This window comes from Alexandromys fortis, unplaced genomic scaffold (assembly GCF_014885135.2).
Source record: "Alexandromys fortis isolate MF-2015 unplaced genomic scaffold, M_Fortis_MF-2015_v1.1 scaffold_3, whole genome shotgun sequence".
In the NCBI taxonomy this organism is placed as follows: domain Eukaryota; kingdom Metazoa; phylum Chordata; class Mammalia; order Rodentia; family Cricetidae; genus Alexandromys; species Alexandromys fortis.
In genome coordinates this window covers 27,936,111-27,963,646 of record NW_026067909.1, presented here as the reverse complement: position 1 = coordinate 27,963,646, position 27,536 = coordinate 27,936,111, and the positions used below count along the sequence as shown (strand labels likewise).

At 50.5% G+C, this 27,536-nt stretch overlaps 1 protein-coding gene across 1 annotated transcript; it reads left to right on the top strand.

The window, feature by feature from the left end:
* Grk1 (G protein-coupled receptor kinase 1) lies at positions 1-20,405 on the top strand. Its single transcript, XM_050137523.1, has 8 exons — positions 1-3,148; positions 3,626-4,890; positions 6,161-6,288; positions 7,555-7,712; positions 8,105-8,188; positions 11,523-11,647; positions 12,730-12,931; positions 14,673-20,405. The coding sequence occupies exons 2-8, from the start codon at positions 4,192-4,194 to the stop codon at positions 14,969-14,971; spliced, it is 1,695 nt and encodes a 564-aa protein (XP_049993480.1). The 5' UTR covers positions 1-3,148; positions 3,626-4,191; the 3' UTR covers positions 14,972-20,405.
* The last annotated feature ends 7,131 nt before the right edge of the window (positions 20,406-27,536 follow it).

Sequence of the window (27,536 nt, the reverse complement as noted above, 5' to 3'; positions counted from 1 at the left end):
CACATGTAGGGCACTTACATACATGTTGGCAAAATACCCAAACACATGAAAGAAAAATAAATCTTTTTTAAAAAGTGCCTGAAGAAAAGAATGATCAAGCCAGAGTCCCACGTGTAGAAAAAAAATCTTCAGAGGTAAGGGGAAATTCTAGACATTGTCAAATGGGGGAAAATTAGAGAATGTGCTGCCAGCAAACCTGCCCGAGAGGGTGGCTAGAGGGCCCAGTGGTCATGCTGCTGTCTAGAGGCTCTAGTGACATCACCAAGGGAGAAAGACTTCACGGGAAGCCACCCACGCTGTGCTTTGTCCTGAGCCATAAGCAAATGGAATCTTTGTTCTCCTGCCCCATCATTTAGCTTCAGCTATGGTTTGTGTTAGGGTAACCTTCTGGGTTCCGTGCCTTTGGCTGTTGGAGAGAAGTAGGAAGATTTTAGGGCAGTTCTGAGACCTTTTCAAGCTGAAGACAGAACTCCCTTGAAGCTGTGTGAGCTTCAGACCCATTGGGAACAGAAATGGACAGTGGACAAAGACCATGGATGACTGTAAAGCCAGAGTCGAATCGAGGCAAAACATGCCAATAGATGACCCGAGAAATCCACTGACTCAGCAGGGCAGTCAGCGATGCAGGCTTCTGGGAAGGGAGGCTCAGTGACGATGAGGAAATTGATCAGAAAGTCAATTTCCACTGGACTTTGACAAGAAGGGAAAAGACCCAAAAAAGCACCTGCCTCCACCAACTCCTTCCACTAAACAGGAGCAGGCAGCACAGAGAGAACACAGGACATTAAAAGGGTATCTTAGAGCTGGTCTTCCTTCCTTATGACCCAGCTGTACCACTCCTGGTTATATTCATCCACAGGACTCTAGGTTAGCACACCCCAGAGATGCTCGTATATCCATGTATACCGCACGCAGCTGTATTCCCAACAGCTGAGCTACAGGAGCAGCCTAAGGGCTCAACAGCGGAGGAATAGTTAAAGAATATATGAGATTTTTTTTTCACACACACACATATACATACTCATGCACACACACGCACACAAGTCCCTGACAGCACAACACAAATTTCTTCCAAAAAAAGAGTGTGTGCTGTGGTGTGGCCCTGGGTCTGACCATGGTGGGATTTGGAGCAAAGTATGCTAAAAGCCTTTTTACCTTGAGATCCTCTGCAAAACACAACATGGGAACATTAGGCTTTCATCATACTATTTTGATGATGTTTCCCGTTAATAAAGTAAAATTGCAGATTATTTGTTCACAAGGTTTATGGTGTGTGTGAGGAACTGTGTGTGTGTTTATAATGTCCATGTGAGTGTATGTGTATTTACTGTGTGTATGTGTATTGTGTGTGTGCGTGCATGTGTGTGCACGTGTGTGTGTATGTGTGTGTGCGCGTGTATGTGTGTGTGCACGTGAACATGTGCAACTTTGTGGAGCTGGTTCTTTTCTTTCCCCCTTACATTTCAACAAATGGTGCTGAAGTAGTTGGACCTTCATTGGAAAAAAAGCTTCAACTATATCTCCTACCTTTTCCAAAAATGAACTCAAGGTGGATCATGATCTTGAATGTAAAAGTGAAACTCTAACCCTCAGGAGAAGACAAGGACGGAATCTGTGAACCTAGGGTTAGCCAAAGAGGCCTTAGACTCAACACCACGAAAGGAATCCATAAGAAGAAACCTGTAAATTGGACAGAACCACTTCTGTCCAACATATACAAAATAGAAACAAAGCTGTTACCAGAAACGTGAAAATAGAGGGGAGGGAGAGGAAGGAAATCAGTGGGAAGAGGAGGGGAAACCAGAGAGTAATGGGGGAGGGAATATGTTCAGAGTATATTATGCATGTATGAAAATGTCACAGAGAGACTCATTGTTTTGTACAATTAATATATGCTAATGGAGAACATTACCAGGGCAGAATGAATGGCCAACAAGGAAGCTTCCAGCCCTGTCAAGGACGTGGGTGTCCGGCTTCAATGGCTGCTGGTGGGAATGAGAGATAGGCACATCCCTGGGAGTCAGTTTGTCAGATGTTTTTAGAGCAAACACATCTGCCCAGAACTACACTCTTGGACATTTATCTCAGAGAAGTAGAAATCCACAGACAAATACACGTGTGTAATAGCCCAAACCTGGAGAGGATACCAAATGTCCTTCTCTGGAAGCCTGGTTAGATCAGGGAGCATCTGCATGGATCATGGACCAATAGTCAGCCACAGGAGGGAAGGCGCTTGCTGTGGGCACCTGCCTCCACTTCTAGAGAATTTCCTGAGAGGGAGAAGCTAGTCCCCCCAAAGGGCCCGTGCTCAGACAGCACCCTTGCAGTAGTACAGAGAGTGGACCTGTGGGTTCCTGGAGGGCTGAGGGTGTGGGAAAGGCCTTGTCTACAAAGGACAGCTCAGGGGTCCTGGTGCCATGGGTACCCTGAATCTAACGCTCCTGTGTCAGGTATCCATTATTACTGTTGAGGGACCCTCTCCTTATTTCCCCTCCTTTTCTCATGACCCCTCAGCTGTGTGTACTCTGTCATTACTCAAAGGTTTAGATAACAAGGATACGCAGAGATGAGTTTGGGAGACACTATAGGCTTTGTCTAAATATTCTGGGCCAGGAACCGAACTTGTCCTACTTTGGTCGCCAAATTCTCCTCAGCCCCCTCCACAAGGGACCTTCCTGGTGTGAAGGCAGTCTGGAATTCTTCAGCCCTAAACCTCTCCTGGTCCTGTTCCACGGCTTCCATGTAAACCACTCAGGCGCCTGTCAGAAATGGAGTCCTGAGTTCCGCCAGCCCTCTGAGCCAGGTGGAATGTGGATTTCAGTGCTCTGGGTGGCTCTGCTGACAAGGTACCCAGTGGTTGAGAACCATGTCCCCTTCAGTCCTGATTGGTACAAGAATCAGATATGGTCTGTCCAAGGTCACCAGCTGCTAAGTGGCAGGGCAGGGCTGGGACTAGTAGAGGTCACTTGGGGACGAGATATTGTTTACCTCAAATATTTACTTGCCAATCTTCCTGTCACAAGCCCTTGCTAAGAGGTGGGAGGTGAGAGAGGGGGTTGGCATTCACCAGGAGGTTCTCTTTTCTCTTCCGCAGTCGCGACAGGAGACCCCGTCCTCACCTGATGCCCCCTGCTGCCCCTCAGAGGAGGTGGGTGGGCTGAACGCTCCTTTAGCCTTCTGACTTGGGCTTTCATTCATTCTGCACGACTTCCCTTTCTCCCCCCTGTGAGTGCTCCCTCCTTCCCTGTGGCTCCTCCTCAGACTGTCAGGAGCACCACTACAGACATGACAGTTGTGGTCCCCATGAGATGGTGACATGCCCATACCTTCTACCATTCCTGGGTGTGTCCTGGGTATGATTACTGTCTAAGCTGCGTCCTGAGTGTGCTCCAGATGTGTCCCTGATGTTCCAAGTCTGTCTCAGGTATGCCCACCTGAACCAGCTGTGTCCTAGGTGCATCCCCGGCTCATGTCCCATGAGTCTTCTGTGCCCTGTCTTTGTCCTCTAACCATCTTGTGGCACTTCTTCAAGAAGACTGATTGATCACACCATCAAGTGTCCGTGATCTCATTCACAGATGGGGAAACTGCTCACTGTGCCCCCCCCCCCCATTCCCGTTACCAGGACGCTTCTGGCCTGCTACTCTCTTGAAGATAAAGAGGAAACACAGTGGGAGACAGCCATCTTTACAAATGGAGGCGGCTGCTGGGACTGTCTACCCTCTACTGCAGACCCACATCCCAGCAGGACACAGACAGGTCCTGTGCACCTGCCAAGGCCTGGGAAAGACAGAACCGCTCCCCAGGGGCTTCCAGGAGCCTGTGGTGTGCCCTTCCCTTGGGAACACGAAGGCAGCACTCAGGGGTAGGGAGCCCAGCTGAACTCTAATCCGCTTAGGAGCAGCTTAGGGGATTGTCTTTTTCTGGCACCTGTTTTGTCACCCCTAAGGTGTCCTTGGTGACCCCAGGACTGGGATTTAGCTAGATGCTTGTTAGCCCTGGTCTCCCTGGGCTTCTTAGAGGCTGCCCAAGCATCCTGGCCATAGCTACATGCCTCCCTTGCCCCACAAGGGCAGGAACAGGCCACAGGCCAAGGGCATAGGGTCGGGCCCTGCTTTAGATGCAGGTTCCTTGAGGTTCACCTCAGCTTATGGGTCCTAACACTTGAAGGGGACACAAGACATCATCAGGATGGATTTCGGGTCCTTGGAGACTGTTGTGGCCAACTCTGCCTTCATCGCTGCCCGTGGCAGCTTTGACGGAAGCAGCACCCCCTCTTCCCGGGACAAGAAGTATCTAGCCAAGCTCCGGTTGCCCCCACTGTCCAAGTGTGAGAGTCTCCGTGACAGCCTCAGCCTGGAGTTCGACAGCCTGTGCTCAGAGCAACCCATCGGCAAGAGACTGTTCCAACAGTTCCTGAAGACAGACGAGAGACACGTGCCAGCTCTGGAGCTCTGGAAGGACATTGAGGACTACGACACAGCCGATGATGACCTGCGGCCTCAGAAGGCACAGGCCATCCTGGCTGAGTACTTGGACCCACAGGCCACACACTTCTGCAGTTTTCTGGACCAGGGCATGGTGGCAAAGGTGAGGGAAGGGCCCGCCAGGAGCCAGGATGGCCTCTTCCAGCCTCTGCTGCAGGCCACCCTGGATCACCTGAGCCAGGTCCCCTTTCAGGAGTACCTCGAAAGCCTGTACTTCCTGCGGTTCCTCCAGTGGAAATGGCTGGAAGCTCAGCCCATAGGTGAAGACTGGTTCTTGGACTTCAGGGTTCTGGGGAAAGGGGGCTTTGGGGAGGTGTCTGCCTGCCAAATGAAGGCGACCGGCAAGATGTACGCCTGCAAGAAGCTCAACAAGAAGCGGCTGAAGAAAAGGAAGGGCTACCAGGTAGGGAGCCCGGCATGCAGAAGATGCTCTCGGGCTGGAGGGATGGGAGGATGTCGGCCACCCATCTGTGGAGGTCTACATGGGCCTTAGCTACTGTGCATGTATCCTGCCATTTGGACACTCCTCCCCCAACCCCCAGCTCAGGCAGCCACTAGCCAGGCAGTAGTTCATCTGTCCCACATTGAGGAGCAGTTCCAGGGAGAGCCACTTGCTGTCTGGAGTGTGTATCTGACTATTTTGAATTTTCTTCAAAGTGAGGCTCCTGTTGCGATTGCATGCAGGAGAAAGTGAGGCAGGACTCTGCTGGGGGAACATCACTTTGGCAGGCACTGTTGACATGAGGCAGAAACTATCTGTGATGCTGGGTTGTAGGACTACTTTTTCCTGAACACAGGTTTCCAGGGGACAAGAATGGCTGGAGGACTTAGGCAGGCTGCTGGTATTTTAGTTCCTTCTTTGGTGGCGGCGGTGTCCGGTTAAGGCAGGATCAGTGAAAGCGGCTTATTGTCCGAGGAACACAGCCCCACCATACAGAATAGGTAATGCTGTGAAATTCTGAGGGGCAGACACCAGCCCCCAGCAGGGCCCTGAGACGTCAGTGAGAGGTCAAACATTAGGTACAAACAGCAAGTGGGAGTTCCAGACAAATCCAGGCACCTTTACCAGGGGCAGTGGGACCGCACCACACTGTGGTCTAATGTTAATCTCAAAGAAGAGCTTTAAGCTCAGGCGTGGTGGCCCACGCCTTTAATCCCAGCACTCAGGAGGCAGAGGCAGGCGGAGCTCTGTGAGTCCAGTGGTCTCCATGGAGAGTTCCAGGAGAGCCAGGACTACACAGTGAGACCATGTCTGTCTGAGTTCTGGGTCACCCACATCTCCATGCAACCCAGTACAACATTGAAACGTTTGGGACTTCAGTGTCTCGATGAGACATACGCAGAATGAACTGGCTCCACCCAGCGTCCTCATCCCTTCCACACTTGCCATGTTTAGATGAACAATAAAGCATGGCCTGCCTGAAACTTGGGCTGCACTGGGAGTTAGCAAGGATACAAGCGAGGACCGGATGGCGGTGGAGTGAGCAAGGCGCAGAGAGAGGGTGGGTGGGGCAGTGATGGGGATGTCCTGGTGGACACCATGGCTATACCCCTGATTGATTGAATGTATGCTAGACTCCACCCATCACAAGCCTGCCCCGTGCTGTGCCCAGCATGCAGGCTGCTTTCCACAGTGCCTTCCTGAGGACTAAGGACCACAACTCTGCTTCTAGGGTGCCATAGTTGAGAAGAGGATCCTGACCAAGGTGCACAGTAGGTTCATTGTGTCTCTGGCCTACGCGTTCGAGACCAAGACTGACCTCTGTCTGGTGATGACTATCATGAATGGAGGTGACATAAGGTAATGGTGTCCAAAACTGGGGTTTGCTTCAACTAGGGCACCCGGTTCATGTCCAGTTGGGCCCAGGACTTAGGCTGTATCTGTCATTGCCCGCAGTTGTTGGGGACAGGTGACAGAGGGCACGTGGTGCTGTGAATGGTACGGAAGGTTGGGAGGGCTAAGAGAGTAAAAGAAACAGCTCCATCAGTAGGGACAGAGAGCTGGATGACCAGCTAGAGCCAACTCGCCTACCACCCCTGATGGACGGTGCTCTGAGGCTGTTCCTCATCCTTGGGGAGGCCAGGTCACGACTTTCACTGGCTTGGTGACTTCACCACTCTTTCCCTCAGTTTCCTGTTCTGTAAAGAAGAAATGAATAATAATGACAAGTCAGTGTCAGGAGGACGGAGCAGTGGGACCTTAGGGTAACTGGCACACAAAGTTAAAATGACGAGATTCTTGGGTACCTGGTGCAGGAGGCTAACACGGTGAGACCCTGGGGCACCTTGGGAACGCGGTGTGTCACTAACAGGAGCTATGACTTCCAAATACCTGTGCCCTTCCCTTCCTCTCTTCTGCTTTATTGACATCATCTTTGACAGAGCCGCCTGCCTTTTCTTCAGATGAGTAATACGGGGGTTAGACAGCCAGTCTGTGAGAATCCTGTAGAAGGGGAAGAGGGCTGCAAGGAATGCTGGGTATTCTAGCATGGCAGGCTGTTCTATCCCCCACCCCAGGGACCTCTGCTTATCTTCCAGGCCTCTGGTCTGCCCCCACCCTCCCTGCATCTTAGGTCATTCTAGCTGTGAGCTTCATTTCCCTGTGAGGTGTTGAGGTGGGACATGCAAGAAAGAGTGCAAAAAGGGACAGACCTCAGGGGTCCGCAGTGAAGGAGGGGCCATCGTCAAATCCACCCAAGGGTTCGAGGTCTGCTGGAGCAGACCACAGGTGTACTTAGGGAGCTGGGAGCCGCTTGTGTTTAAGAAAGCTAGGCTGACTCCCCTCCCCTGGCCCTGTCCTGGCATTGCTCTGGGGTCCGAAGGAAGGAGGCTTTTGTTAAGTAACAAGCTTGTATGTCCTCTAACAGTCATGGGAAAGGTGTGAGCTCTCTGAGGCCTCTAGTCCTGGGTTTCTGCAGAACACTGATGCTTGGTCCCAAGGTGACCGTGCTGTGTTGACACGCATGTGTGTGTTTACTGCCCTTACGTCCTGTGTTGACACGCATGTGTGTGTTTACTGCCCTTAAGTCCTGGGGTGTGTGTACCTCCCGTGGTGTTTGGCCCCCAGGTACCACATCTACAATGTGGATGAGGAGAACCCAGGCTTCCCAGAGCCACGGGCCATCTACTACACAGCACAGATCATCAGTGGCCTGGAGCACCTGCATCAGAGACGCATCGTCTACCGCGACCTCAAGCCGGAGAACGTGCTGCTGGACAATGACGGTAAGCCCTGGAGGGACAGAGGCCACAGCAGTGCTAGCGGCCCACAGCATGGTGTCATCAGCACCTTCAAAAGTCACTATAGAGGGGCCAAGTGGGTGTTAGGGTATAAAGGACCGTGGTGTAAGCTGTGCAGTGTGTGTGTGTGTCTGCTTTCTGAATATATGTGTGTGGCAGGGGTTACACGTTTGTGTGTAAGGTATGTGTAGAATGCCTACTATGTGTATGATATGTCTTTGTGGAGAGTGGATATGTGTCTTGAGTGTGGTATTTGTGTACATAGAACATGTGGAGTGTGTTTTTCTACTGTGCAGGGGAGCATTGCCAAGCCCTGGACTCACCTGGCACCTCTCTTCTGTGAAGTGAGTATAACCTCAGCTTGTATTTACTTTCAGGCAATATCCGAATTTCTGACCTTGGGTTGGCCGTGGAGCTGATGGAAGGGCAGGATAAGACCAAGGGCTATGCAGGGACCCCAGGTAAGACCTGAGATTGGGGGAGGGGCCTGGAGAGGCTTTGCATCCTGGGTCATCCTCTCTTCCAGAGCCAGCGGCAGTAGGGTCCCCAAGATCTAAGGTGGTAATACAGAGAGTGGGGGTTGTGGAGCGTGGCTCCTTTATCCCCTAGAGTAAACAGTGGCAATCAGGTTTCGCCCAGCAGCTCAAGAACTGTTTGTTCCCTGTCATGATAACCCCTACCCTGCCTTAGCAGTCTTGCTGGCTTACTGCCTCACCCTCTGGGCAAAGCTGCCCCTTTGGCACCTTGATGGGCAGAGAGAATGCAAGACTTGCACTCTAAGTGGCTTCTTGAGCATTGACAGAATGAGTTTGTCCAGGGTGTCTCATGGAAGAGTGGGAGTCATGGGGTCACCATGTGGGTCATGTCACAGAGCACTGGGGACAGGAACTTTCCTCAGGTAGCACTTGCTAGGCGTCAGTAAAACCCTGGTAGATATCCACCAATGTGCAGGGTATGCACATGTGTGTCTCTGTGTGCGCATATGCATACCTGTGTGTACACACATTCCCACATGTATGCTTGCTCCCATGTGGTGTATACAGTTGTATGTCTTGTAGGTGTGACTGAGTGTGAACATGGATGCCTTTATGTCGAAGTACATGTATGGATGAACACAAACCTGCACATGCTTGTGCATCTGTGAACACCTGTGCATATCTGTTTGTACATGTATGTAGGCACACAACTCCCTTTGTCTCTGTGTACATATATGCAAATATGTATGTGTGCGCAGCTTTACAAATGTGTCTTTGTGCATATACATGTCTATGTGCACCTCTGTATATGTACATATTTCATGTATGAACCTGTGAACATATGAGTGCATTCATGTGTGAATGTGTACAGGCATCTCTGTGTGGATGTTCAGTACCTGTATCTGTGCATATATGGGTGTGCTTCCCTGGATGTATATATGCTTTGTGTACATGTACACTTGCGCATATATGTATGATTGTGGACGTATCTGTGTTTAAGTGCGTGCACACTTGTGGCCGTTTGTGGTTTGCTTCCTTCATCATTTTCTTCAGAGGAAAGGAGAGACGCAGCCTGTGTAGAGGAGAGAAGAGACATGAGTCAGGTGGAGAGGATGCATGATCCAGGACCATGCTTCGTGGCTAGATGACCTCAGACGGTGTGCTTAATCTGTGTTAGCCCTGGTTCTAACACAACACATGGGCTCATGAGTCTGTTAAGTGACTATACACTGGCACTTGCATGAAGTAGACACACCTGCAGTTAAGTCCTTCCTGTCTCCACATTCTAGATGGTCATATTCAGGTTGATGTCTGACAGAATTTCTTAGATATTTTCCTTCTTCCCTGGGCTCTCTGGCTTCAGACAGTACCTATATTGGGATGTATAGAGAATGGTGGTATATAGAGAGCTTTGGGTTACAGAAAGGTCCCTCTGTCACCAGGACCCCGTGCCTCAGGTACCATCTGAGACTGTCTCTGACGCCATGGTGGGCAGAGGGACAAGAGCTTCCCCCTACATTCTGGGGTACGACAAATCCATACTGGTCCCCAGGAGGCATGGTGGCGGTCTAGCCTGGGTCTCGGTCGCTGATGGGTGCTGAGGGCCCCATGAAAGGCACAGGGTGACAGAGATCTGAGAAGAGGATTCTGGAAGCAGCGTGTCTTGGAGCCATGGCACAGCACCTGCTTTCAAGGATTAGTTCAAACTCCACTTGGATCTCTTTTAGTCCACTGCAAGTCCACTGCAAGTACCAGATCCACTGACGCAAGACCTGAGACCAGAAACTGGTCCTGCTCAGGACTGAGTATGAGGCCCGACTGGCCACGAGAGGGCACCATTGCCTGCCTAATCACCACCTCACTGAGCTGGCACTGATTCTTCAGGTGGATCCAGTGGCATCTCTACACTCATGGGGACCTTTGGCTGGGACTCCAGTATAGGCTTGAAATGCCAAGTTCAAGCATTTGCCAAGGAGGCAAACTAGAAGCTGCTGTTCCAAAAGTGCTAACCAATGAGCACCGTTCTAGACAGTTCTCCGTGCTCTGAGCTCAGGTCAAGGCTGTAGGTTGTGCATGGGAGAGGGTCTTCCTCTGAGCACAAGAAAAGTGCGCCTCTGTCTTCCGCTTCCTGCCACAAGGGGGCTAGTTTGTTACAGGGGCAGCAGAAATCCTCTTGCTCCCCCTTCCAGTAACTCATGGGTTCAAGCTCTGCTGTAGCAATGCTGTTTGCAAAATCCCAGACTCTGAAGACAAAGGGTGACATGATCAGGGTTTCGCTTGGCACCGCTGGGAGTGGCGCTGAGTGAACACTGGTGATGTCTTGGAGTGGAGAAATGGCGTGCATGGCTGCGGGAGGAACTGTCAACAGTACACCTTCCGGAAGGGCTAATCCTCCAGGGGCCCAGGAACAATTCCAAAGATGGGCGGTAGGAGACGGTTTAGACACTGTGTTGTAGACCCTGGGCGTTAGCATGTGTGCTGTGTGGCAGGGGGTTGAGACTTTTAGGCAAATGTCCTAGTTGTGACCAGACAGCTAGGAGGACTAGGGAGGGCATGTCTGTCTAGAAGGCCACACAGCAGCTGTGTGTTCAGGCGCTGTTCTGTGGCTCTGTTTCCTCTGGTCTGCGCCATCCTCAGCAAGTTCCCTCCTCTATCAGGCTGCTCCACACCTTGCTGAAGGCTGATAAGTGGATAGGTGTGTGCCCTGCTTTCCACAAGGGCTGCGAGACTACCCAGCTGTGGCCTCCCTGTAGGTGCTAAAAGAAGGTTTGTGCTGCCAGCAATAGTGTCTGAGGAAGGCATAGGACTGTGACCTCAGGGCATCCCTCGGGCTTTGTCGCTGGCCCACTTTGCATCATGGGGGCACGGCTCTCACTTCCACGTCCTTGTAAGAGGAGAGGGGTCAGAAAGCCACAGGACGGTCTGTCTGCATCTGTCTACCCCACGAGTTATACGCTGTATGCTGTTCTGTTTGCATTGTCCTGAGTCTGTGGAGGGGAAAGGAGGCTTCATATTACACACGAGGACTGAGATTCCTGACCGTGGCAATGCTGCCCCTAGGAAGATTTGGTTATGTTGGAAAACATTTTTGGTTGTTACAACTGTGGGCATCCAATGGGTAGCAGCCAGGGTTAAGTTCAGTTGTCCCTCAGTGACAACAAAGAGGTTTCTGTTCTCAAAAATCACTGGTGGTGAGACCCCCCGGTGGGGGGTGGCGGGGGTGAATCATGAAAGCTTCAGTTGTTCTGTGATTGCTCGGTAGGGACCATGCTGTGGGAAAACAGCTGCGTCTGAAATCTACGTGTTTTCATGATGGCAGGTTTCATGGCCCCCGAGCTCCTCCGAGGGGAAGAATATGACTTCTCTGTGGACTACTTTGCCCTGGGGGTCACATTGTACGAGATGATTGCAGCCAGAGGACCCTTCCGAGCCCGAGGAGAGAAGGTAGGTGCTGCCTGGCAGGAAGTCCTGAAAGTGTCCATTCTGGGGCAGATGTGGATGGGTGGGCTGTGCCAAGGACTTTATAAGCAGTGTAGGCTCTGGGGTCCTGCTTCCTGGGTGATGTTCTGTCCCAAGGCCTGCCTGTTCCTGAGACCTGTAGGTGGCGCTGTTGAGGAATTATAAATCTGTCCTTTCATACCAGAGGCAGCAGGTGGCAGAGCAAACATGCACTAGCTAAGACTGGCCAGGTCTCCCTGGTAAGATAGCGGGCATTAGGCCCTTCTGGGGCAGACTACACAAAGGAAGCCACTGGTGGGTCCCTAGCTAACTGTGGCCACTAGGCCACTGCTCTTGGGACTTCGAACAGCACCCCAGGCACTCTCCCTGCTCCTCATTTTTGTTTACACAGAGGCCAGAAGCCAGGGACCATCTCCTTTGTCTCAGCAGGGACAGGGTCCACCTGCTTGTCACTGTCTTGTCCTTGCCTGAGCTTACAGCTCTATGCTGTCATGTGATCCTGACCCCACCTGGAGTAGGGTCTCAGACGCCTAGGCCTCCATGGTGAGTGGTGGCAGGCGTTGGGACAAGCTGTGCGCTCTAACAGCCCTGCTCATTTAGGTTTCATGGGCTACGCTGCTCTGTCCATACCTGTAGGAGAGAGGATGGGGGCATCGGCTTTGCCACAAGGGTTGTCTGGGGAGTAAGCCACACTGTGCCTATCATACACTGGTGTGGGGGATGCTTTGTGCGGGAGACCAGGAGTGAAACAGGAAGAGTAAGGCAAGCTCTCACCTTAGGTTTCTGTCAGATGGCTGAGTGAGATCTTACCCACCCCCTCACCCCCGTCCCGGCCAAGCTCTCACCGCTGGTCCTTTTCTGTGGCAGTGGACTAGCTGTGTACACGTGCAGATAAGGTGGGTGGGAGCTTCACCTTGGGACTTTGGTCTCTTTGTCCTGAGATTTGAGCCTTTTAATGCCAAACCACTGGGAGGGGCCCACCAAAGCGCCATCAGCCACGCCCACCGCAGTGAGGCTTGCAGCTTGGCCGTGGCTCAAGTGGAGTGGTCCGTTTGCCTGCTCTGTAGGTGGAGAACAAGGAACTCAAGCAGCGCATCATCTCCGAGCCCGTGAAGTACCCAGACAAGTTCAGCCAGGCCAGCAAAGACTTCTGCGAGGCACTGCTGGAGAAGGACCCAGAGAAGCGCCTGGGCTTCCGGGATGGGACCTGTGATGCACTGAGGGCAAACATCCTCTTCAAAGACATCAGCTGGAGGCAGCTTGAAGCCGGTAGGGTTGGTACCATAAGCCTGGGAACCTTAGGGGGTGATGCTGTAGACCCTTGATGGCCTACCTTAGCCATGGGGTCAGCCGCAGACTGAGTGGTGGACTTGTGGGACCCCAGGTAGCCTCTGGCAGCTCTTCTGGTCCTCCATTCATCTCTAGTATCTCATGAATGGGCACTGGGGTCACGTGGGTTGAAGTCAGGTGGGAAAAGTGGGTAGCAAGCCAGTGTTGAAGATGTAGGTCTGTCTCATGGTGTTTCCCTTCCATAGTCTGCATTCTAGAGATCCAAGGATTCAAGAGTGGCAGAGTTTGTCTGCCTGTGAGAAGTTCATTTACTCCACATTGTTTGTCATGATATTGCAGCCACAGATACCGTGTGTGCCGTGTGTACATGTGTCTGGGTATTTATGTGTGTATAGCTGCTTGTGTGTGAGCCCACACGTGTGCACATGCTCATGTGCCTGTGTGAACAGGTACTTGCCTGTGCATGTCTATATATACATCTAATATCTGTGTGTGGTATGGTGTATATACCCCTCTGTGTGTGTATACTCCTGTGTGTGTGTGTGTGTGTGTGGTGTGGTATGTATGTTTTGTGTGTGTGTGTGTGTGTGTGTGTACCCTGTGTGTGTGTGGTGTGGTATGTATGTTATGTGTGTGTGTGTACCCTGTGTGTGTGGTGTGGTATGTATGTTTTGTATGTGTGTGTGGGTGTGTACCCTGTGTGTGTGTGTAGGTGTGTTTGTATTTTCAAGGGTGACTAAAGGCATACTGTCACCCTATAGGAATCTGTGGGGAGGGGAAGAGCCAGGTGGCATTTTCAACATAATTAGGATCAACTACAGGATGAGCTAGGATCCACAGAGAGGAGGAGAAGATTCTCCTGAGAGACGTGACTTTTGGGTGGAAGAGCTCTGTTCTTGGCAGAGCCTTCATGATGAGGCCCTGAGGAAAGGAAGGGTTCTGGATCAGGAGGTCCAGGACTGTCTCTGAGGTGCAAGGGAGTGGCAGGGCCCATGAAGGTTGAGTCAGGCGAAGAGGTTACACTTGGGTGCCCACACACTGCCTGGACCAGCAGAGGCCTGTTGGGAAGCTGGAGTTAGTGGCTTGTGTTCAGCCAGGGTTACAGGGTAGGCTCAAATGTTCAGAGGAAGCCAGAGCCGGTGACTAGGTGAGTGCCACCTGGGCTCTGTAAAAACAACAGCATTCTGCATCTGTAGCTTCTGGGGAGGGAGGATGCAGAGTTCAGTTCAACATACATCATGGTGATGCCTACCTGGGGCCAGGCAAGAGCTCCAAGCCTGGGTGCTGCTGCTCTGTGAGGGACTGAGGCTGTTTTCAAGATGCTCGCAAGGGGACTTTGGGGAGAGGGTCTGGGGTAGGTATAGGAGGCAAGTTCTGGGATTTCTGTTGAAAGGCTTCCTAGCCGGCATAGTAGTTCCAGCACTGGGGAGGCTGAGGCAGGAGGATTGTGACTTCAGGCCAGCCTCCACGTGCGTGTGCGCGTGCACACACACACACACACACACACACACACACACACACACACCTTTCTAACCAGATCTGGGCATATTCCACTCTGTCCATCATCCATTCTGTGAGCCCTATGCATGAGGGATGGGGCTGCTTTGGGATGCTGGTTTCTGCCAGCATTTAGGAAGAAAAATGTGCGTTTGTGGGGACCCTTTGGCCCAGCAGTGTCCTCACCATGGGTATCTCTGGTTTGTTTCATGTTTCTTCACAGGGATGCTGATCCCTCCGTTCATCCCAGACCCTAGGACTGTCTATGCCAAGAACATACAGGACGTGGGTGCCTTTTCCACAGTCAAGGGTGTGGTTTTTGATAAAACCGACACAGAGTTCTTCCAAGAGTTTGCCTCTGGCAACTGCTCCATTCCCTGGCAGGAGGAGATGATCGAGACTGGTATTTTTGGGGACCTGAATGTGTGGCGCCCAGATGGTCAAATGCCTGATGACATGAAGGGGATCAACGTGGAGGAGGCAGCCCCTACAGCCAAGTCGGGAATGTGTCTCATCTGTTAGCCAAGTGTCTGAGGAGAGCACGGAGCTGCCTGTGTGCAGAGAGGAAAGTGTACTGAGCTCATGGGAAAAATGCGACCCTGGTGTCAGCCCGTGCTCACTCCACCCGTGACACCATGCAACTGTGTCTCCTTGTGGAGCAAACGAGACCTTCTGTCTATACCCTACAGACATGACAGACCAACTCTTTTGTCTTATTTCATCCAGAAGATACAAAAAGGCCACCACAGATTGAACAGCAAGGTACAACTTCTCAAAGAACCTCTGCGTAGGACGTGTGGCCAGGAGCGTGGATGCTGAGAACCCCACGTACAGCATGGATGTTCTAGTACATTTCAGGGCAGGCCTGTACTCTGGGGGTCCACCCTGAACCTCTCCTTGCCTGTTTCCTGCCTCCTCAGCTGCCTTTACTGGATCACCACCTGCTCCACGAACCCCAGTTTGGAGCTTGTGAATCTTCAGGGAGTAGAAAGGCTAAAAGGACCTGGTCTTAGCTGAGAGTCATTTCTTTCTCTCAAGAACAGAGACAGCTACCTCAGACAGCTACGGTCTCTGTTCTCAGTCAACACCTCATATGATATATACTCAAATCGCCATAGTCATGTCACACGTGGTAGGGAGCCCAAGTCTTTACATGTTAATGTCATGTGTGATGTATGGCTGAGTCTTCGCACCGTCATTACACCTGTAGTAGGTGTCGTGTTCCTGTGCCATCTTTGTTCTGCCACCCCCTTCTTGTTTATGAGGGAAGGTGACCTACATGCACCCGGTCATTTTAGAAGATTGCTGGATGAAGCCAGCACTGGATGGCAACCCTGGACCAGCATCTCCCAAGTTGTGTGAGGGTACAAGCATCTGTCGAGAGCATCTCACCAATAAACCCCAGGCCAGCTGCACTGTGCAGGATTCCAGATGTTGCTATAGATGCGCCTTGCACACATGATATCCCGGGGACTAATGCTGGATGCTGAAGAAGTCTGTGCCAGGATTCTACTCTTCTTGGAGAATCTGACACTGGAATTGTGGGGTGCTCTGGAAGGGCCTTGGGTTGTCCGTGCCCATACCTTCTGGACCATGGCCTGGAGCCTCCTGTGGCTGATTAGTGCTGAGTGATGTAGATAAAGGCAAACCCTCCACCATCCCCTCTCACTCCGTCCTGTAGAGCATCTCACACGTATCAAGGGCTGCGTGCATATTTTATTTCATTATGTTCGGGAGCTCATTTAACAGCTTCTGGCTGAAGACCCTGGCACTTTGGCTGTCTCATCCTCATCTTCACTGGGGTGGAGGCATGGAAAAGGGTGGGTTTCTGCAGCCACAGCAGGTTCTGGGGAGGCCTAGTCCTTGGTACACTATCATCCCTGTTTGGCCTGCCCAGAGCTCACGGATCTGACGGTAGAATCTGTGTGACTTCACAGGCTCCGTCCTGGGTCCTCCCTCACCCTAGGCTACAGATTGAAGAGCAAGACATCCAGTCCAGTTTAAATTTCAGACAAATAGTGAACACTTTCCCAGGGTAAGTATGTCCCAGCAGTATTTGGGACATACTTCCACTAAAACTTCATATTTTGTCTGGAATTCACATTTAATTGGATGCTCTGTAGGTCTTTTTTAAAACTCTAAATCTACCTAGCCTATCGCAAACCCATCAAGCAGGGATGAAATTGGGAGCAATGCTGCTTTGCTTTTCCGTGTCTTCTTGGTCAGGTGAGGGCTCTTCTCACTCGGGCCTGCTCACATACATAAGCTTGAGTGTCACTCAAAGAGACACATCCCAAGGCTGTTAGAGAGCACAGACCCCCAGCAGCCATGTTCTTGGCTGTACACACAGGGCACTGCTAGCTTCACCAGGGGGAGGTGCTGAGTGGAGAAAGATGAACTCCTTGCTCTGTGCTCTCTGGGTAGAGATTTTTAGCCAACTCCTCTTCCTAGAGATTTCTTTGACCAGTTTAAGGGACCTCCACCATAGGTGTTCTCTCAGCTTAGAGAGCTCCCCCATTGCCGTGGTCCCTCCTTACCCCTAGAGTTTATAAACTCCTAGGTCCTAGAGCTCAGGTCTTGCCTGGACACCGATCCCAGGGAGCTACAGGTCACCCACTGTGGTTCTGACAGTTGCCAGGCCCCCTTGGCTCTAACCTTCCAGAAGACAGCAGATCATAATGTGTTGTAGGATGTCTTGGATGCTGATATGCAGGCCTGTGGAAAGGAAAGGACTTTTCCTTACCCAAGATGAGGAGACATCCCTAGGACCGGAAGCCCACCTGGAAGCCCTGTGAGATATAGATTGTCTTGTACTCAGGTGACCAACATGTTGAGAACTGTTTCACTTTCGGCCACTTGGAGATATACCACTGTGGTGACATTCATTCTGCAATGAACTCTAATAATTCTTCACTCTCAGGAGGTTAGAGGTAGAAGAGGCACCTGAGACTAGACAGAGAGGACTCTGGGAGTTGGAGGTCATCTGGAGAAGGACAGGATCCCACTATGAGCAATAGGGTCATGTCAGATTTTACAGTGTTGTATTCAAACTGGGTTTGAATTTTATTCCTTTTTATGGACATTATTGATAATTACAGGAATAGTTATCAAGGATCGTGACATTCTATAGCAGGCCCTGAAACTCTTCCCAAACCCAAAGTCATATCACAAGAGGTCTGGGAAGCTCAGTGCCCAAGTCTCTGGCTAAGGTTTGATGAAGGTTTAGGGTGTGCCCAAAGCTCTGTGTTTTGGAAGTTGTACCTCTTGTGAGGTAATCTAGGTAGTATGGGACATTTTAGAGATGGAGCATAAGAGCTGGTATTTGGATCAGTGCTTTGGAAAGGCTTGGCTAATTCTGTGGATTTCTGTCTGGGCTGTAAGACGTGGGTTCCACTGCAGATGTGAGTCTGACCTCTGAGCCCCATGGCTTCCTGTCTGTCTACATTTTCTTTCACAGCTGTGTGTGCTCTCAGTGATTCCATTGTGCCATCAGAGGTCAAACAAATGGGGTCACTCATCTTAGCTTTCCAGCTTCCAAACTGGGTTAAATAAACCTCCTCACAAATTATCCTCTCTGTGGTATTTTGCTATAGTGGATATTTTGCTAACAGTGAATAAACTGTTAACTTTAGAGTTTTACATCGATTCAAAGTAGACTTCTGGATCTAGACAAGATGGCACACACACACACACACACACACACACACACACACACTGTGGTGGTTTGAATAGGTTTGAATTGGCCCCCACATGTGAATGGCCTCCATTCATATATTGTTCATTAGGGAGTGGAGTTACTTGACAGGGATTAGGAGGTGTGGCCTTGTTAAAGTAGGTGTGGCCTTGTTAGAGCAAGTGTGTTACTAAGGGTGGGCTTTGAGGCTTCAAATGCTAAAGCCAGGATCAGTATCTCTCTCTTCCTGCTGCCTGTTGATCCAGATGTAGAAGTCTCAGCTATTTCTCCAGCAGCATGTCTGCAGACATGTTGCCATGAAGATAATGTCCTAAACCTCTGAAACTGTAAGCAAGTTCCAATTAAATTATTTGCTTTATAAGAGTTGCTATGGTCTTAGTGTCTCTTCACAGCAATAGAACACTGACTAAGACAGAAGTTGGTACCAGGGAGCTGGGTATTGCAATGATAGACCTGACTACACTGCTTGTTTGTAGAATGTGGACTTTGGATTAGGAAAGTAGTTGAGTTGAATGCTTTTGAGGTTTAGTGGGCCATCTGGTAGGGGTGTGGAAGACAGTGGTGCTGAGAAAAATGTAGATTATGATGGACTGACTCAAGAGGGTTCAGAGGAGAAGAATGTTAGTAAATGGCATAGAGAGTGTTCTTGTGATATTTTGGTGAATAGTGTGGCTTGCTTTTTGTCCTTGTCTGAAAAGTCTGCCTTGATGGAGGAAGGTCATTGGTTAATTAAATAAAGAAACTGCTTGCCCTGATAGGTTAAAACATAGGTGGGAGGAGTAAACAGGAGGAAGAGGAAGTGAGGGCTGGGAGCACTCTCGCCAAATTTATAGGCAAACTTTAGCCTGAGGCAAACACGCCCCCTAAGGGGTGGGACTTATCCCTACACTGCCTGAAGCTAAATATAAGAGTTTTGGATTAATGGCATTGGCAGAGGAGATGTTAAACAGCCCATTATTGACTATGACGTGGGGTTATCAGTGGCCAAGCTTATGCAGATCTATAATGAAAAAGAGCACACTGAGCAAGGAAAACTACAAAATGTACAACTTGAGGAGAAAATTGGCACCAGGAAGTGTAATGGAGCTAAGTCTTGTGCTCAAGGAAATAAACAGATTTAAGAAAAGCCTGATGCTAAGTGGAATAAAGGGAGTGGTGACCTCAGGGCAAAACTCCACCCAGTTAAACTTCCAACTTGTGAAAGGAATTAAAGAAATCTTAAGTAAAGGAAGTGATCAACAAGAGATGAAGTTGAACAGGGGGCCACGGTCCAGCCCCAGCAAACAGCAGAACGTTGCAGCTTCAGCCACGTGGTTTAGAGTCAAGGACAGAAGAAAGAGGTGTGGAATCTCTCTCTGTGACTAAGGAAGGCTGCTGAGGTCAGGTGTGCCTCCGCAGTGTCCCTGCATGGAGGCCCAGAGAGGCCATTGCCTGAAGTTGTAAAGGTGAAGCCTGGATTGCCTTGGAAGCCCCAAGATTTTGAAGATGCCAGAGCTGTGGGATACCTGCCAAGGAAAGGTGCTAAAAGGAAGCGGAACCAGCCTGGGAGAAAGAAATGTGTTTCAGTTAACAAAGCTGACAGGAGTTGGAGATCTGAAGAGCCCATTGACATCAGACATGGAGATGCCAAGTTAGGAGTTTGCCCAGCTGGTTTTTGGTCTTGCTTTGGTCCAGTATTTTCTCGCTCTGCTCCCTTCCCTGTGTTTTGAGATGGTAATGTGTATCCTGTGCCATTGTATGTTGGAAGTGTGTGATTTGTGTCTTGATTTTTATTTTGCAGGGGTGTATACTTAAGAGAATGCCGTGGGTCTCAGAAGAGACTTTGAACTTTGGACTTTTAAATAGGGTTGATACTGTGATAGACTATGGGGACTTTTGAAGTGGGACTGAGTGCATTTTCTGTATTAAAATGTAGCTACAAGCCTTTGGGGGCCAGGGAGTGGAAAGTGGTGGTTTGAATAGCAACGACCACCATAGGTTCAGATATTTGAACGCTAGGTCATTAGGGAGTAGCACTACTTGAGAGAGATTAGGAGGTGTGGCCTTGTTGGAGTGGGTGTGGTCTTGTTAGAGGAAGTGTGTTACTGGGGGGGGGTTTGGGGTTTCAGATACTAAAGCTAGTCCCCCGTATCTCTCTCTTCCTGTTGCCTGTGGATCGCACCACGGTTGGCCTATGTGCTGCCATGCTATCTGCCATGATGATAATGGACTAAACCTCTGAAGTTGTAAGCAAGCCCCAATTAAATGCTTTCCTTTATTAAAGTTGCCATGTCGTGGTGTCTCTTCACAGCAATAGAACACTGACTAAGACACACACTTTTTGCACTTCTTCAGGTAAGTACAGCTAAGCCCCTGGATGGTGCGAATGAGGATCATTGACAGGACTGTGGAGATGGGGAGATGTGGGCAAATGATGAAGTTTCTAAGGCAAGTTGGTGCTACTTCCTGTTCCTCGGCCCTGGTGTGGCCCCTGGAGCCTTCAGGTAGGCATCATGTTTGGTGGCCCTCTGATGTCATGTATCTGCACGTGTGTGTCTTTCCTTCAGCTCCCAGAGTATGTGCATACTTTCAAGGTAGAGATTAGAACAGAACATTCTGCCAACCCAAGAGAGGTGGGGTGTGCAGAAGGATTGAGATATCCCCTAGAGCCCATGAAAGGGACTTTCAGGATGGGGTGTCCACACAGGCATGAGACAGGTGGAGAAAGATTTGCTGAACTCATCACTCAGGATGCTGGACATGGCCAGGCCCCCACCAAATGAACTGGGGTGAGGTTGGGTTTCTGTCCCATGAGCCAAAGATGGGCATATTAGCACTTCAGTCTCCTCAATGGGATTGTTACATTGTGGCCCACTGCTGATTTTTCTGTAGTTGACATCCTCTATGGGTTTGTCAGATACAAACCATCCTGGACATGAGCTCCGCTGAATCAAGTCTCTGAGGAATGTTGGGACATCATCCTACTACACCCATTCTGTCACATTAGAGTCTGTCTTCTTTGCTCAGACCTGTGTACCATGTTCCCCCAGGGGCCAGGAATCACAGCCCCTGGAAGAAGGGCAGGAAGGGAGACATCCTTGAGAACATGATGCCGAAAATTGAAAATAAATGTGATTGCTGAGACATTCAAGATGAAGTTTGATCTAATGTCTAAAAACCAGCTCTAAAGCCCTAGTTACATAGCAATGTTTTCTGATGTCACGACCAGTGGGCTAGGGGTCCTAACCAGGATCATGGCATAGGGTGTAAGCAGAACTTGCACCCACTGTCCTTCCACTGCCCAAGCCTGTCCTCCTTGACAGGTCAATATTTGATACGCTCTGGGCACCCAGGCCCAGTGAGTGGCTGGCTCTTGTTTCCTGGACGGCCAGTGCGTGTGTTCTCTCCTTTCAGCCATGGGATAGGGCTGCTGAACAGGGTGCTTCATAGACTTTCTGGCTAAACCAGGAGACATCGTACAAACTGATGGTTTCCGGGAAAGACCCCATTCAGTGGGATGGGTTGGGAGTGGGGTGTCACGTGTCCTGTGGAAATGTGAGCCACCAGAGACTCACTTGCGACTTTCATCCAGAATGAGTTATATCATTTGTCACCGCGGCCAAATCCTTCTAGCAGCGTTCTGAAATGTTATTAATTTTAAAAATTCATGTCTTCGCTGAGATCTCATTGCTGAGCTCACTTCCCACCTGTCCATGCAGGAGCGCGGCTGCTTCCGTCTCCCTGATGTTGGGGCTGCATTATTCATCGCCAGCTTCATTTCACGGGCGATTTAGTTTCAGGAGGGTTTGCATGTGTCAGCACCACCCAGTTCCTCAGCCCTGAGCCGGCAGATGACAAAGGGCTCCGGCCATCGCTATCCAAATAGCTGTGGGGAAAGGCCAAACTGCGGATATGCCTCGGGAAGGTGACCCCAAGTTTTGTGGCTGATGCTGAGAGCAGATGAAGCCTGTGTCCTTGTTTTAGGGTCCAGCCATCACCTGTCTCCTCACATCAGTGGGGTCCTTAGCAATCTGACGGATGTGGGGTTCTGAGCCCTCACTCCAGAGCCAGGTGGGTGCAGGCTCACCCAGAGTGCTGGCCTCTAAATGCTCTTACCTGCAGGTGGTAGAGGCTAACCCAGAGTCTGGGGACATGATCATCCTCCAGGACATTTTTAGTATCTCTTGGTCCAGACTCCATCTAAGAAGGAAGACATGGGGTAAATGAACCTCCTAGGAGACCTGCTCTGATTATAGGACTCACGGCTGTCATCTCTTTTACTCCGGAAAGAGAACCCTTGAATCTCAGCGCTCCAGTCTTCCTGGACACCTAGGCCAGCTCCCCTCTCCTGAAATGGACAAAGGACCTCAGTATGCACCAAGAGAGTGGGCTGCACAGCCAGCCAGACGCAAAGCAGGGCATTTCGTTACTGTGAGGTTCATGGAGCTGGAGGAGCTTATGGCAGAGGGACAGTGGACATTTTCAAAAGCCTTTCCCTTTCCTGTTTCTCCAAAGCCTAAACCCAGAGCAGAAATGAACAGCAGTGAAAGCAGGGATGGCAAAGATTCACAGTCAGTGGCAGCCTCTTTAAAACCAGGAAGAGACTCCTGGAGTCGAGAGGAGATGCTGAGGACAGCAACTAAGAGAGGCGCAGTTACAAGAGTGGAAAGGAGGTCACATAAAGCTACCTGGTCTCGGGTGGATATCAGGAAGAAATGTGCAGATCACGCCAGATGTGTATCTGCCCAGCTGTCACTCACCACTGAGGCATGTCTCCACGTAGACTTGGAATTAAGAGCTAGTCTTATGTGTGAGCAGTGTGTGTGTGCATTCTGATACACGCGTGAGCCCGTGTGTGTGTGTGTGTGCATTCTGATACACGCATGAACCCATGTGTGTGTGTGCGCGCGCATTCTAATACACACATGAGGATTAAATAGGCGGTATGTGAGAAGTGTCGCGGTGTGAGGCACACAGTAGGTACGCAACCAGGGCCAGGCCTGTCTGCTTCGGACTCTGTGGTTCTTGGAGTCTTCTGAAGGCAGGGCTTGCTCCTGGATGTGGGAGTGGCTAGAAGACCTGTCCTTTAGGCAACAACTGAGCCCTAGCTCACGGAAAGGAAGTCCAGGCAGGAAGCCCAAGGCTGTGGTAAATACTTTGTTGCAAACAGGAAGGAATCTGGGTCTGGCGAGGAAGCGTGTGCCGTTGTCATAACTGCCTAGTTACCTTCCAAATGTCAAGGGATTTACAGGTCTCTCTGATTATCTTCAGGCCAGCAGAAGGCAGATTTCTTCATCTCTCATGATTGCTTGTTGGGAAATCTAAATTAGATTACATTTTAAAAATACTCGGGTTCCAGACGATTGCTCCCCGTGGAGTTAGGCCCTGCTGCAGCCATGCCCGGGCCTTGAGCATCGGGATGGCATGAGGAGACGGATGAGGATGCGATGGTTTTCTGTACAGGAAACTCATGTAGGTAGAAGGGCATGTTCTAAAACAACAAGCCGTGTGATAGCACATAAAAACAGCACAGCCATTTCCAGCAAGTCTTGCGCACTGCACACTAAGACCAATGGTGGAGGCCATTCCCCTTTCTACTCTAAATTCCTGAGGACACCCTCCCATAAATTAGCCCTTGGAGCTATGACGGTGTCCCTCAGTCCAGGCAAACTGACACCTGGAACAACTCTCATCAACATTCACAATATTATGAAGAGGGTTTAAAAACTGGTCCTGGGTTTTCCAGTTACGGAATTGTGTGAGGTTAGATTATCACAACATATTCTAACCCACCGAGTCCGCCCACGAAGAGAAGTGAGAGCGTGCACCCACACGGTGGGGACTACCCCTGGTAGCTCTGCGTTGAGCAGTTTCCCATCATGACTATGTCGGTGATTTTGTGGGTGTGTATGTCAAAGTCACAGGGCTGGAGACACGGCTCAGCAGGTCAAGGTGATTGCCGCCAAACCTGGGGATCTGAGTTCGAAGCCTCTGATGATGGATAGAGAGGATCAACCCCGACAAGTCCTCCTGTGACTATCACACTCATGACATGGCACACGTGCAAGCATGTGTGTACAATTGCGTGTATACATAATTTTTAAAATATCTATAATTTTCAACTTCACAAAACTAGTATGTTATATGCCAATCACCTCTCCCCAAAGGAAGCTTTTAGAAGTGTGCAGACATACACCGTCTTGCAGTATGCAAGAGGAAGTCTCCAAAGACCTAAGGAACTCAGCCACTGGCCTGCACCAGATATCCCTGAACTTAGTTATACAGAGCTGTGCTGCTGATGTGGATACACAACCCTTTAGACTCAGAACTGTCCGACTGTGGCCAATTTTGTAAAATACCTGGCATGTCTCCCGCTTCCTGGAGTTTGGACTAGGGCAACCGGGCATCTGGCATCCACAGACGTCCTGGGCAAGCTTCTGTTAGCCCCAGACCCTTGCAGAGCCTGCCTGGTTCCTGCAGCTGCATGTAGCACCTGCCTGTACCCAGTCTTCTGTCCTTGGCTGAGCTGGAAACATGCCCAGCATCTCTTTAGAGGCCATCTGTCTCCACATCTCTCCATGTCTGCATCCTTAGCAGGGTCTGGGATCCTTCGGGGCAAAGCAGGGGCATCTCTCTGCTTGCAGTGACTAGCTCCTAGCCAGGTCTGAGCAACCAGCACTCAGAACAAAGGTGCTCACCTTGCCTGTCTGCTGCTTCGCCCGCTTTGATTTCCCCCACAGGTAGGGATCTCACCCCTCCCCTGACCTCCCAGGTGGCTTAGACACCACAGGCCCTTAGAGAGTTAGATTGTGGTAAGTCCCTGGGTGCCCGTGGGTAACGGATGAAGGAAGGCTGGGACAGTCCGAGGCCCCTTTCAACCTCCTCGTGTTTACCAGGAAAACCTCTCTCTTCCTTCAAAGGCCTTGACTAGCTCTGTGGAAACTGGCACACAGAAGAGCTGCTATGGGTCTGGTTTTGGGAGTGGACTGTGGCCCTGCTCCCCAGAATAAAATAAGCCTCCTCCCTCCTCATCCTGCGAACATTTGGTGTTCTGGGAAGAGGCTCTGTAGGAGTTCCTGAATTGTTCTTATTTTTAATTGTTTTTAGGAACTGGAAACCATTCAATGCTGCACTATGCCTCAAAACAAAACAAGAACCTAAAAACACCTCACAGAAACCTTCCAAATGACGTGTGCTGATGCGTGGGTAGCACAGACTTCTCCGTGTCCTTAACAAACGCCAGGCAAGGTTTCTCCCTATAGCTCAGGCTAGCCTCAAAGTCATGGAACAATTTTTCCTCAGCCTTTGGAGGACTGGGATTGCAGGTATGAGACATCATACCCAACTTAATTCCTGATATTTGTATCTAGACATTTGCAATGGCATTTATGGCCCCAGCAGCCAAGGTGCCACACTAGTGGTTGCAGGGTCCCTGTTCCTGGTTATGTATTGCTCTCAGTGTTTCTGGTTATGTCTTTGCCCCAGTGCATGGGCGGTCAGTTGCCAGCCTCAGTCTCCCTGGTGGTTACGTACTGGCTTTAGTCCTTGAAAGTCACGTGCTGGTTACAGCACCCCTTAAAGTCACGCACTGGCACGGTGTGTCTCGGGCCGAGCCACGCCTCATCCTCTGTGTATGTCTATCCTGGTCAGGCCACTGTCTTGGTTCATTGGATCATTACCTCCCCAACACAGATCTTGGCTCCTACAGTGGCCTAAACAAACCCCAAAGCCCCCCCCCCATCCCCTGCCACATCCCTCAGAAAAAGATCAGTTTGTTATATGCTAGATGCTGCACTGTCTGGCATGCTGACCTCCAAGCTGCCAATGTCCGCGCCCCTTGAGACATGCCTTGTCTGGAGACAGCAGCATCTTTACCTTCTCCAGTGGCTGGGAGAGTGTCTAGAGCAAGAGGCTCAGGAGAGCACTGGGAGGTTAGAACCGCCCTGCTCTCACTGTGGTCGTGGAGATTTAACGCTCCCCATATTCTGTCTCTATTTAGATTGGGTTGTGTGGCTCCTGCACTTTAGATGCCCCGGGCTTTCCCTGGATGGTTCAGCTTCTTCTCTGGGGATGGACCTTCTGTTTGGGACCATCTGTGTGACGGTCACAGCCTGTGAAAAGCATTTGTGGCCACCTGTTTGTGACAATACACAAGTTTCAATGTCTCACCTGATGCCTAGGAGGACATCAGGGTCCCCAGGTGAGGCTGCACTCCTAGAGGCTGCACTGCCCCAATACAAGAGTAATTTTAAAAAACACTGGATGATTCTGGGCAGCTCCAGAAGTGTAAAACCACAGCTCTTCCTGAGGACTTCCTGAGGGTGTGTTCTTGGGCCACTCTTAAAGCCCGCTGGTTTGTGGGAATATCATCAGCTCACCTCAGTATTGCTTGCTGAGAGGTCATACGGGGGCAGCCCATGCCCTCACTGTGGTGGCAGGCTCCTAAGTTCTCTCCACTGTTAGCGAGCTAGCATGCAGAGATCCTCCATGGTCTCCGCTTCAGTTCCTGTCCTGGCTTCTTCCAGGGGTGGACTGTGATGGGACACCCTTTTGTCCCCAGCTGCCTTTGATCTTAGTATCTTTATTGAAGCAATAGGAACCTAAGCTAGCCCCGCCTACTCTCCTGCTTCCCTGCAGCAGCCCCCCCCCCCACCCCGCTCAGCCTGCTCAAAATGACCTAATCGTCCTCACCTGTGGCTCACCAAAGAACCAGCAGTCAAGTGTCTTCCTTGGTGGGGTGTGCTTGGTCCCCATTATTCTTTCACACACCCTGCCCCTTCCTTCTCTTGTTATTTATCTTTTTCCAGTTAGGGATCAAGCCTGTGGCCTCCTGCATACCGTACATGCCATGGGGGCACTCTACTGTTGAGCTATGTAAACGCTATGTCATTGTTGAGCTGTGTAAACACTCTACCATTGAGCACTATACTTTCCTGATTCTCAAAATATCTTTTAACAATACATTAATATTCTTTAAAAGACTTAGTTTCCCCTACTGTTGCTATTCATGGTGCCTATTCTTGATTGGTTTTTGTCAACTTGATACAAGCTAGAGTAGCCAGGGAGAAGCCTCCCCTGAGCAAATGCCTCCATTCGGTCACCTGTGGGCCCGACTGTAGAGCATTTTCTTCATCGATGGTTGATGTGGGAGGAGCTCCCTGGGAGAGGGGCTACCCCTGGGCACGTGGTCAAAAGCATGCTGAGCAAACCATGAGGAGCAAGTCAGTTGGCAGAGTTCCTCTGTGGTCTCTGCTTCAGTTCCTGCCTCGGCTTCTTCCAATGACGGACATGTAAGCCAAAGTCTCTGTCTCTGTCTCTGTCTCTCGCTCTCGCTCTCTCTCTCCTACCTCTCCCCCCCTCCTCTCTCCTCTCTCTCTTTTCTCTTTCTTTTTTTTTGTTTTTTTTTTTTTTTCG